Source organism: Vipera ursinii (assembly GCF_947247035.1).
Source record: "Vipera ursinii genome assembly, chromosome: 10".
Taxonomy (NCBI): Eukaryota; Metazoa; Chordata; class Lepidosauria; order Squamata; family Viperidae; genus Vipera; species Vipera ursinii.
This window is the reverse complement of record NC_139520.1, coordinates 3,753,872-3,766,291: the sequence shown is the minus strand read 5'-3', so window position 1 is coordinate 3,766,291 and position 12,420 is coordinate 3,753,872. Positions and strand designations below refer to the sequence as shown.

General features: G+C 44.8%; 1 protein-coding gene across 1 annotated transcript in view; it reads right to left on the bottom strand.

The window, feature by feature from the left end:
• The window catches only part of PEPD (peptidase D), a 168,177-nt gene that overhangs the window by 117,066 nt on the left and 38,691 nt on the right, over positions 1–12,420 (bottom strand). The window contains exons 5-6 of the mRNA XM_083370686.1: positions 8,589–8,636; positions 6,439–6,500 (exon numbers count right to left, since the gene is read on the bottom strand). Of these exons, the coding sequence (XP_083226812.1) occupies positions 6,439–6,500; positions 8,589–8,636 (110 nt within the window). The remainder of the gene's footprint in view (positions 1–6,438; positions 6,501–8,588; positions 8,637–12,420) is intronic.

The window sequence follows — 12,420 nt, the reverse complement described above, 5'->3', positions numbered from 1 at the left end:
TTAATTCTTTTAATTAACTCCAAACTACCACCGCCCCGTTTGCACAGCTGCTGCGTTTGTCCGTGTTTGACGAACGCGGCAGATCTCCAAACGGGACGGTGGAGGTTTGGAGAGGTGCGCGTGCACTCTCCAAACTGCCACCGTCCTCTTTGCACAGCCGCGCTGCAGAAGACGCTCGTACAGGTGCCTCACGGCTCGAGGGAGCCGCGCTGCAGGAGCCGCTCGCGAGGCTTCCTTCGGCCGGGGAAGGGCCCGTTGCCTCCGAGGGGGGGCGGGCGGGATCCTCTGAAAGGCCGTTTCCTTCCTCAGCCTGCGAATCCGTCCCTCCCCCCCCCTGTAAGCTGGCGGCACTGGGCAGCGACAGTTGCGTGCGGCTCAGGATGCGGTGCGGGCGTAGGGGTTGTGTATGTTTTTGCTTGTTCTGCGCATGCGCGTGCGTGCCCACATGCGTGTGCACATTTTGCGGCTCCCACTTTTTTGTGTGTATGACAGAACCGGTTCTGAGTGGCTCTTTTGCTGTTTCGGGTTGCTGACCCCTGTTCTAGACCATAGCAGGATGATGGAACTTGAGAGATGCAAGAAGAGAGGAAGTATGATGGGATGCAATCTGGATTCCAGGAGGCAGGGGTGCATTCCAAGGAGCAAGAGACAATCACTTTCATCTCAATCTGTATGAGAGAAAGAGGGGGAAGACAGCTCCTCCTTAACAGTTCCCAGAGTATATGCTCTATGGGGGTGTCAACATTTTTTTTAATTCTGGTAAGATTCTGTCTATGGATATACAGTATATAGCAGTATTCCAGTATTTGAGGGGCTGCCACAAAGAAGAGGGGGCCAACTTAATTTCCAAAACAACAGAGGGCAGGACAAGAAACAATGGATGGAAACCCATCAAGGAGAGAAGCAACCTGGAACTAAGGAGAAACCTCCTAACAGTGAGGACAATTAAACAGTGGAACAACCTGCCTTCAGAAGTTGTGGGTGCTCCATCTCTGGAGGTTTTTAAGAAGAGACTGGACAACCACTCCTCTCAAATTGTATAGGGTCTCCTGCTTGAGCAGGGGGTTTTATTTTTTATTTTTTTACTTTAATTCCATTTATATCCCACCCTTCTCCGAAGACTCAGGGCGGCTTACAAGCTTAGCAGTAGCCTTCATTCTATGTATATGCCTGCTTATTAGGGCTTTCACACACACCCCAAGCGGCATTATTACAAAGTCAGCTTATTGCCCCCAACAATCTGAGTCCTCATTTTACCTACCTCGGAAGGATGGAAGGCTGAGTCAACCTTGAGCCTGGTGGGATGCGAACCTGCACTAATTGCAGGCAGCTGGTGTTACTTAAGGAGGCATTAGCCCACTGCTCCACCAAGGCTCCACCAAGGTTGGACTAGAAGACCTCCGAGGTCACCTCCAGCTCTATTCTGATTGACTGGATGAGGAACAATGAAGACATCTGCTTGGAAGAATTATGTGTCTTTCTTAAGTTTTTGGAGCCTGACGGGAAGGTTGAACAATAATAAAGAGTAATCCATAGGTGATTTCTCTTTCTCAACAGAAATGAAAGGAAATTCCTGTAAAGTCAGAAAAGCTCAGGTGTGAATCAATATCTTCAAGAATGCCAGCTAAGAAATTAACTACTTCTGGTAGCATTCAACATTTGAGACTTTTTTCTGCCAGCCAGACTGCAGAAATATATTTGATTACTATGATCTCTGCTCCATGCCTCGGCTACAGTCCTACACGTTTTCAAGACATGCTACCAAAGCTTAAGAGGCGACATTCAATTTCAAGAAGAGAGCCAGATCTGCCCAGCCCTGCTCTCAACACGCCTCTGGAAGTTGAGTAAAATTGAGTAATTTTAGCCAATAATCACTTGAGCACCTCAAGGCCATGCAATTCTGGCACTCCGCAGAAAAGAGTCACCATGGGGGTGAGAAAAAGAAGCAGAAGTAATGAGATTTGCCCTCTCTGAACATCAAGGAATCCTTTTTTGCAAGGGCTTAAGGCCATTATATCCCTGGCAAATAAAAAGCTACAGTTTAGCACAAAGGCCGAAAATGAAAACGCAAAAACGAATTAAACATAAAGGAAGGCAGCCACGCAGCTCACTGATGAGAGAACTGGTACATTGAACAATAATGAGCAAAAAGGTGGATCTTTGTCTTTACTCCAAGCATCTCACTACGTTCCTCACAAGCGGAGAGGAAGGTGTGCAATGAAGGCCAGCAGGCTGCATCAGGAAGATCAGAAAATAATTGTAGAATTGAGATCAAGAGGGAGTACAGATCATTTAAAGAGTATGTTGGGAGAACAGCCTGTCTGGGAGCAAGAACAATGGAAAACCACCCTGGCCCCTCTGCCAGCAGGCTGTCTTGTTGAGGAAAAAGCTGGGAAGACCGTTCAGGTTGGAGAAAGGCACAACACACAAAGCAAACTCCGGACGTCCACCTTCAAACTTCAATCCTGAGGTTGTAGTAACATTTCCATCATTCCTGTGAGCCTGAGAAGAGATCCTTTTCTGCAAAGTGCTGATGAAATGTAGCCCACAGAGCCCCTTCCTTGAGGGAAAACACGATTTTTTTCACCAGTGGGGTGTCATTTGTGACATAACTCTGATGTGCATTGGCTAATCCTTCCTGTATTGGCTATGGAATGGGATAACTTGCCACAATCAATGCGCCGTGGCCAACTCACTATGACCAACATGCCGCAGGACAACTCACCATGGCCAATTACTATGGGACAGTTCACTGTGAAACAATTCAACAATTCAATAAAACTGTTTAAAATAATTAAAACATTATTTAATTCTGTCCCTCCTTTGGCATCCTTTCTTTAATGATTCTGTTCCACTATTTCTACGATAATAGTGTAACTCTTGTTCCACGGCGAGTTGGCTGTGGCAAGTTGTCGTAGACCCTATTGGCTATCTCTTTTTATATATTCATTTCACTGAAACATATTCACTATGTTCACTAACACAGAGAGAAGTAAGCAGTGGGGTACCATAAGGCTCCGTCTTAGGCCCAGGTCTATCTTCATAAATGACTTAGATGAAGGAATTGAAGGGGAACTCATCAGATTTGCAGATGACACTAAACTGGCAGGAATAGCCAAGACCCCAGAAGACAAACTCAGGATCCAAAAAGATCTTAACAAACTTGAACAATGGGCCCTATCCAACAAAATAAGTTTTAACATGGAGAAAAGCAAAATTTTATATTTAGGCAGGAAAAATCAAAGATATAAGTACAGATTGGGCGAGATTTGGCTCAAAAACAGCAATCGTGAGAGGGACCTTGAAGTCCTAATGGACGATCACTTGACTATGAGCCAGCAGTGTGCAGCAGCAGCCAAAAAAACCAAAAACAATCCTGGGTTGTATAAACAGAGGCATAGAATCAAGATCATGCAAAGTATTAGTACCGCTTTATAAAACCCTAGTGAGGCCCCACCTGGAATACTGCAACCAATTTGGTCACCATATCACAAAAAAGATGTTGAGACCTTGGAAAAAGTTCAGAGAAGAGCAACTAAGATGATCAAAGGCCTGGAAACTAAAACATATGAAGAATGGCTGCAGGACTTGGGTTTGGCTAAAGAAAAGAAGAAATAGGGGTGACACGATGGCAGTATTCCAGTATTTGTGGGGCTGTCACAAAGAAGAGGGGGTCAAACTATTCTCCAAAGCACCAGAGGGCAGGACAAGAAACAATGGCTGGAAACTGACCAAAGAGAGAAGCAACCTGGAATTAAGGAGAAACTTCCTAACAGTGAGGACAATGAACCAGTGAGGACAATGAACCAGTGGAACAGAAGTTGCCTTCAGAAATAATGGACGCTCCATCACTGGAGGTTTTTAAGAAGAGGCTAGAGCCGCTAGACAGTCAGTTGTCTGAGATGGTATAGGTTCTCCTGCTTGAGCAGAGGGCTGGACTAGAAGACCTCCAAGGTCCCTTCCACCACTATTCTATTCCATTCCATTCCATTCCACTCCATTCCGACATATATTCTTGGGGCATTTTTCCCTATTAGATTTTTATAAAAATCATAGACGTCCCCAAACTATAACATTTAGAAATCTATATTGAAGCTCGTGTATCTTAAGTTTGCATAGCAGTTTGGGAAATGCAAACTAAGTCATAAAAAATGTAAAAGAACCCTCCCACCACATTACCCATCTTCAGTGATCAGAACAGTGATAACACCGCCATCGAATTCCTCCAAAGAAGACAAGGAGTTGTGGTTTCCTTTTTCCAAAAATGCGCAGCAGCCTCTGTTATCCTTTCTTAAGTACAGATCGGTTTGCACGTACATCAGTCCTAAGATTCTTACAGATGCAGAAAGTGAGAAAAAGACTGGGAAGGTTTCTCCCTGATAGCCCAATTAGGTGCCATCACTCCGTATCAAAGCCCCCCCCTCCCCCCCTTCCCCAGCGTGGACAAAGAATCGGGAGACTGGCCATCAGCCAAGAACACCGGGCCAAGAGGCTGGAAGAAGCCTAGCGAAAGATTGAGGATGTGAGTCTTGACAAGTGAGAAGCTGCAAGCTGTTCTGTACCACGTCGCGGGGGCTCTTGTACTGACAGAAGGCCCAGATGATCCACAGCTGTCAAAAGGCAACAGGAAGATCAGTCGATGCCCCACGGTTAGAATGCAAGGAAACCTCTGCTAATCCAGACAGAGAAAACTGCCAGAAAAGATGGAAATCTCTTTGCAAAAAATGAGCAAGGCACAATATATAACATGGAAATGGAGGCTATACACTACAGCAGTGTTTCCCAACCTTGGTCACTTGAAGATGTGTGGACTTCAACTCCCAGAATTCCCTAGTCAGCTATGCTAAGTGGGGAATTCTGGGAGTTGAAGTCCACACATCTTCAAGTGGCCAAGGTTGGGAAACATTGCACTACAGTATGCCTAATGTGTGTGCAGGGGACTTTTAACATAGCATCTGGCCCAAGTCAGAGGTGGAACTGGGATCCATTTCTGCATTCGAGGACATTCTGCACAAAACCGTGAGAGAGTTTCATGTTCAGGCAGTCCTCGACTTACAACAGTTCATTCAGTGACTGTTCAAAGTTACAACGGCACTGAAAAAAAGTGACTTATGACCATTTTTCACACAACATCCCCACGGTCACGTGGTCAAAATTCAGATGCTTGGCAACTGACTCGCATTTACGACGGTCGTGGTGTCCCAGGGTCAGGCAATCCCCTTCTTCAACCTTCTGGCAAGCAAAGTCAATGGGGACGCCAGATTCCCTTAACAACCAGCTTGCTAACTTAAGAACTGCAGTGATTCACTACAACTGTGGCCAGAAAAGTCATAAAATGGGGCACAACTCACTTAACAAATGTCTCGCTTAACAATGAAAATTTGGGGCTCAACTGTGGTCGTAAGTCAAGCACTACCTGTGTTAGGGAAATAATTCTCTAGGTTTATGATATCTGAGGGATGACCTCTCCTCAACTGCATCGTGGTGGAGAAGGCAGGTCACAAGGACCCTCTGCCAGGGACCTAAATTTGGTTGGTCCCAGAATCTGCACCTTCTCTGCCACGGTGCCCACCTTATGGGATATCCCCCCCCCCCAAGTCGGGTTAGTTCTAATCCTGTCATCATTCTGGAGGTTCCTCAAGACCTGGTTATGTTTTGGGATGGTGGGTTCCCAAGACCCCACGGGTTATGGGATCCCAGGGTCCTAGAGGCATTCTTAGGTGGCTTCATTGTGGTTGGCCTTTTACTCTCTTCATTTGGTTTGCATATTTTAATTTATTTTAATGTGATTTTTTTATATTTTTACAATGATTTGTTTCTATACATTTGTTGTTCTACTTATTGTTGTGCAGTGCCAGAATGACTGTTTATGAGATGGGTGGCACATAAATGTGACTGATAGATGAATAAAGCCACAGCGTTCCAAGCAAGTTGGGCAGGGCAAGAGGGAAAGCAGTTGTCACACAAAAATGGGGGCAACAAAGCAAACACACACACACACACACACATCATAGCTAGAGTAGCATCATACACAGAAATAGAAAAGCCAGAGACCGCTGTCACCCTGGACTCATGGCTAATTAATAAGTTTTCCACTGGCATGTTGTTCTTTGCACTGCAATATAACTCATTCATCTTACAAAGGATTCTCCTCTGGAACGCTTAGATGCGCTGCAAATATACTGTAATCTATCATAAAATGCTAAAATGCTCCATTCTTTTGGAATAAAGAGATTTGATTCACAAATTTTCACCATGGGTCTATACACAGAATCAGGCTTCTTTTTCTTCTGTTTTCTGCTACCATGAGAAAAATACAATCGAAGTGAGATCATCTGAACTGGGAATGGCAGGCTTCTATTTTTGTTTATTAGATATTTCAAATAATTAGTCAACTGGGGATTCGTCTGAACATTTCAAACCCAGAAGATAACTTACTGGCTGATTTTGTCAAAGGAGGCTTCCCTGGTCACGCTTCCACTGTCGGTGTTAACTCCTCGCTGGAAAAAGAGAACAAAATGTAAGTTCTAGAGCATTTGCTCAGTCTAGAGGCAGCAGATAAGTCTCTCCCCCAACCAGTTCCCCCTCCCCCCCAGCTGAATTTCCACTCTGATCATTCCCCCACCTTCTTCTTAGTGCTAGGTTGGAAAGATGGACATACGTGCAATACCTACTGAGCTAAAAGGAAGAGAGCCGTGCATTTTAGACAACCCACTGCCTCTCTAGGAAACTTAAGCAGAAAAATGTCTAATCAAGAGCATCCTCCATTTATCATGTTTTTCATGAACCTACAATGACTCTGCTATTTTAAAGTGAATTATTTGGGAGGAAAAGCCACCCTCCTTTTCAGACAAAGACGTACCCTATGGCTTTCTCTGCAGGCTCCAGATGGAGCAGCCACCTCTCCTAAAGGGCTGATAATAGGACCAAGGAGTTCCCAGATGTGTCACTTCCATCTGGACGGAAGAAGCTATGATGAAGCACGCACCAAGCAAGCTAAAGGCACCTCTAAACAAAATACAGGCTGCACATACGTTACTCTTCTGTCTTCTGCAGTTCAAAAAAATTAATCACGCTCTTTAACGCCCAGGAATAGTTCTTAGCCCAGAAGGAAGGGGGAAAATGATTTTTTTCCCACAGCTGGTTCTCTGGCACAAGGATTACACCGAATGGGGAGGCATTAGCAGGCAGAGCTCTTTCACCCTAAACAAAGGAGGAAGGAAAGATCTCTTCTGTTCTGCAACCCACACCCATGAAGATGGCTTGCCTTGAGAAGTTGTGGGTGCTCCATCACTGGAGGTTTTTAAGAAGAGACTGGACAGCCATCTGTCTGGAATGGCATAGGGCCGTGGGGGTGAACCTATGGCACGGGTGCCACAGGTGGCACGCAGAGCTCTCTCTGTGGGCATGCAAGCCGTTGCCCCAGTCTTAGGCCTTCAGCTGGGTTTTATAAAACCTTTTCGCTTTATTTTTATTTTATTTTAATTCCATTTATATCCCGCCCTTCTCCGAAGACTCAGGGCGGCTTACAAGCTTAGCAGTAGCCTTCATTCTATGTATATGCCTGCTTATTAGGGCTTTCACACACACCCCAAGCGGCATTATTACAAAGTCAGCTTAATTGCCCCCAACAATCTGGGTCCTCATTTTACCTACCTGGGAAGGATGGAAGGCTGAGTCAACCTTGAGCCTGGTGGGACGCGAACCTGCACTAATTGCAGGCAGCTGGTGTTACTTAAGGAGGCATTAGCCCACTGCTCCACCAAGGATCTCTTTAGACCTCCGCCACCATGTACCAAAAAAAAAAGGTTCAATTAATCAATTTCAACTTCTCTTGGGGAAAAAAAAAGTTCTCGCAAGTTGGAATTGACTGATTGAGCTTTTTAGTCCCACCCAGTCTGCAGATACCCCTGCAGCCACGCCCACCCAAAGGGCCACGCCCCCCCCGGCACCCGATGATGCATAAGTGGGTTTGGGGTTGCAGTTTGGGCACTTGGTCTCTAAAAGGTTCGCCATCACTGGCCTAGGGACTCCAGCTTCAGCGGGGGCTTGGACTAGATGACCTACAAGGTCCCTTCCAACTCTGTTATTCTGTAATCTGAAGCTTGCGGTGGGTGGGACCAGTGCCAACAGCAACCGTGTGCACACTCACCGACCTTCAGAAAGTCATTTCTCTCTTCCCAGAGCAAGTTGCCAGGAAAGGAGCAGAAGTTAGACTAGACATTGTGACGCAGTGGTCAGAATGCAGTATTGCAGGCTAACTCTGCTGACTGCCAGGGGTTCGATCCTCACCGGCTCAAGGTTGACTCATCTTTCCCTCCTTCTGAGCTTGGTAAAATGAGGACCCAGATTGTTTGGGGCAAGAAGCTGACTCTCTACGCTACTTAGAGAGGGCTGTAAAGCACTGAGGAGCGGTATATGTCTAAGTGCTAATTGCTGTTACTTGCAACGGAACTAGAAAGTGAGTGGAATTACTTACTAATTTATTGTAAAAAGAAAAGAAAAGACTATAGCCTTTAGTAAAATGCGCTGGAGAAGCATACCTCTAAGTCATATATCAGCACCAGCGAATGCATCTTAGCACTTACCAGAGTAAGAAGAACTGAAGGGTTTTTCGAAGCCAAAACACTGGCAATCTGACAAAATAAATGAAAAGAAAATAATCTTCACTCTGTTCCATCAATTTGCAAATAGCCCTGGGATCCAGGTTCCACTGACTCTGAACTCTTTCCCCACTCATTCTCAAACACTCTCTACTTAAATATTCCATTTGACATTAATAAGGACAACCCCGTTTCCATTTCCTTTCCCCTCAGAGGCCAACTCTTTGGGCCCAATTTGTAATCTTTTTTCCCCTAGGGGGTTTTAGTATTATATTACTATATGAGTGTATAGTAGTAAAGCAGCACGTTTGGCTACAATTCGTGTTTTTCCCTTCTGCTTGAGCGTCCCACCATCCACCAAAAATTGTAACTAGTTCATAAGATCCACTTTATGATTTATTTTTATGAAGGTTTGCTAAATACCTGCCAGCGGTCTCGGTTCGTATCTAACCAAACTATCAAACACAATTACAAAGAACAGGGGAGGGGTGCACTCAAACACTTGTCATTAGGATTAACACTTGTCATATGTTAGGATTACAGTCTACAGCCAGAGTGAACACAGCTTGGCCCACAAGTTGCAAGCACCTGGGGACACCACACTAAGGAAGCTGGCTTCTTGCAATGCAGGAATCCAGTCTATTTGGCTACATATTATTTCTCCATAATGAATTCACTAACAGTATGATGGAAATGGTGAAGATTTCTACACACAGGAAGATATTGAAAAATTGCTTTAAACGTTTATGCTGTACCTTAATTTCACTCCAATCAGAATCAAGCTTTGGGTTGAAAAAAATGGTGCCCCAATTAAAAAAAATATTGTCTACCTGACTTAACCAAGAATTATTAATAAAACTATTTGGTGCCATAAATGGACTCCCAAATGGAGCTATGGAGCTACAGAATCTGAAAAGTATCTATTGATCTGCCACCATTTATATACAACTGCAAGGTTAAAAAAATCAATCAGTTGAAACTCAGACAAAGTATTGACTAAAATTTTGCTAATCTGGCTGCAATCCAATTTATAACTTGTCTATCAATGTAAAATTTTCAAGCCAGGGGCAGGGGATGGTGGAGGAAGAGGCAATTTAATAAAACAGTCAATTCAGCAAAAGGAATAGTAAGCAAAAAAAGCAGCCCCAAATTAAACAAGAAGAAATCAATTAGGTGCATTACATGCAAAACGTCTGTCTGAAGAGACAGCTGTTTGGAGCTGCTTTTAAGAAGAGGTGAAATATAGACAACCCAAGAGAGATGGGTCTGAAATTCTGTCCTATTTCTGTGCAGTGGATTGGTGCTTCTATTTAACAATATTTGAACTCAGGACACGCACATGGATTTGCCCGTGAGGGATTCCAAGGGCTGTGAAAAGCAATGACAGAAGTGATAAAATGGACGACGTCTCACCTATGAACTGTTTCTCCGTGCCTGTCCACAATCCATGAAAATCTGGTGGCAGCGTATGGCTATGAAGTCCCAATCCTCTAAAAGGACATCAGGTTGGGGAAAGAAAGGTGGTTCCCGTATTTCCACATGTTAAAGGAAAACTACCTGCCTTACATTTTCCAAAGGGGAAGCACTATACTTGTATACAGCACTCCTGACAATTTGCCAATGCTTGTGATCTCGGTACTCCCATGTTACACCACTCCTGTGCGAGCTGCATTGGCTTCCGGTTACCCTCCGAGTGCGATTCAAGGTGCTGGTAATAACCTTTAAAGCCCTACATGGCTTAGGCCTGGGGTACTTGCGAGACCACCTGCTGCCATTGTCAACTTCCCATCGCCCGCTTCGCTCCCACAGTCGGCCTCCTCAGGGTGCCGTCGGCCAGGCAATGCCGGCTGGTGACCCCCAGGGGGAGAGCCTTCTCTGTGGGCGCACCGACCCTCTGGAACGAACTGCCCCTGGAGCTGCGGATGGCCCCTGACCTTCGGTCCTTCCACCGTGACCTGAAGACCTGGTTGTTCCAACAAGCGGGCCTGGACTGACTATGTTTTTTAATTAGGCTTTTTACTGGGTTAAATTGTCTCGTAATTTTGCATTTATTGTTTAATTCTCTTTTAAAAAATTACTCTATGTTTTTTAATTTTTATTGTTGTGAGCCGCCCTGAGTCCTCAGGGAGAAAGGCGGCATATAAATTTAATCAAATCAAATCAAATCAAATATGAAGCACAAATTGTCTCCACTCTTGCAGATAAGCAATCCTTTAACTAGCATTTTGGTGTCTGACACCTGAAATCAGATAAGAGAACCACTCGATTCCAGTCCAGATAGGCTGCCAGCCACCTTCACAGGCAGCACAGGGGGGAGAGAGACTATTTCACAGGCATATATTTGTTTCAAGGATCAAACTGCATTTGGTATGTCAGCTGGAGGGTGGAAATTTTCAGACAGATAGTCAAAGTGGGGGCTCCGAGAGGTATAAATAATTGTTTAAGAAATACTTTTATTTATAAACTGTCTCTCTGCCCAGTGACCAAACCTGGGAAATTCAGACCTGTTAAGGAAAAATTATATGCTACAAAAAGGGATAGGAGTGGGGGGGGGGGGAAAGCTTCTTTAGTTGAAAAAGTGAAAAAGAAAAAAGAAAAAGAAAGAGGGCTTAACTATTAAAAGCCTGGCGGAAAACACACATCCGTATCCTTTGCTGGGAAGGAGGAAACTTATCCCATCGAAATTAGGACTGAGCATTTGAACTGAGCAGATGAATCAATACTTTGCTCTTAAGGCAAGAAAATACGGTTTTAAATTATTTCAATAACTGGGGTTTTTCTACACCCCAGTGTTTATTTGGCCATTACGTTCAAGCAACATAGAAAAAACAATATTGCCATTGGAGGGATAGTATAAAAAACAAAAAAAAGAATTAAACAAACCCTTTAAGAAAAAAAAGAGCTGCCAAGATCAGTGGGGTATGCTTGGCACACATTAGATTATTTAAAGAGAGGTAACCCTACTGATACAGAATTGTAATTCCTTACATCCCAAAGCCATACTAAACAGGGCAGAATTATCCAGAATTTTTTTTAAAAAAAATCCCTGTTAAATCCCAAACTCTATAGCAGCGTTTTCCAACCTTGGTAACTTTAAGAGGCACGGACTTCCGTAATTCCTCAGCCAGCATGGCGAAGTTCACTTCCTGTCTTGGGAATTCTGGGAGTTGAGGTTCATATATCTTAAAAGTTACCAAGATTGGAAAAGACCGCTGCACGGGAACTGGGTTCCTCTGCTAATTCTAGGCAAAAGTCTGTATTTCAGAGCAAGCCCTGAGGATGGCAAATTCCCAGTCGGCCAAACTTTGGAAGAATTAACCTCTCCTTTCCGCTGAAGCCAGGGCAATGGACTACCTTGGTTCAAGTTGCCAGAAAATGAAAATGTTGATGTTTTCTGGGGTATGAAGTTCTGATGGCAATTAGCAGCTATGGCTCTGCTGGGAGTAATCCAGCCTAGGAAACTGGGTTGGAACGCTTCCCGTTTAGGGAGATCTACTTCCATAAAACTTCAGACCATCCCCAAAGTGGTCAGACTGCCATGACCTAGATCAGGGCTTTTCAACCAGTGATACGGGTACCACCTGTGGTACATTGGCACCTGGCAGGTGGTACGCAACCATCCTAGAAAAGTGGTAGCGGGGGAGGGAAATGAGCTGAACCAGTGGCAGCACCGCACAAGCCTGAGCGAGAGACGGCTGGAGCTGCAGGGCTGTCAGGGCTCAGCGGAAGCACCAGGATCAGCGCCAGGTTCCAGCTGGAGCTCAATGTTGATCCTGGTGTGTCTGCTGAGCCCAGAAGAAGCGCCGATCAGCTGGAA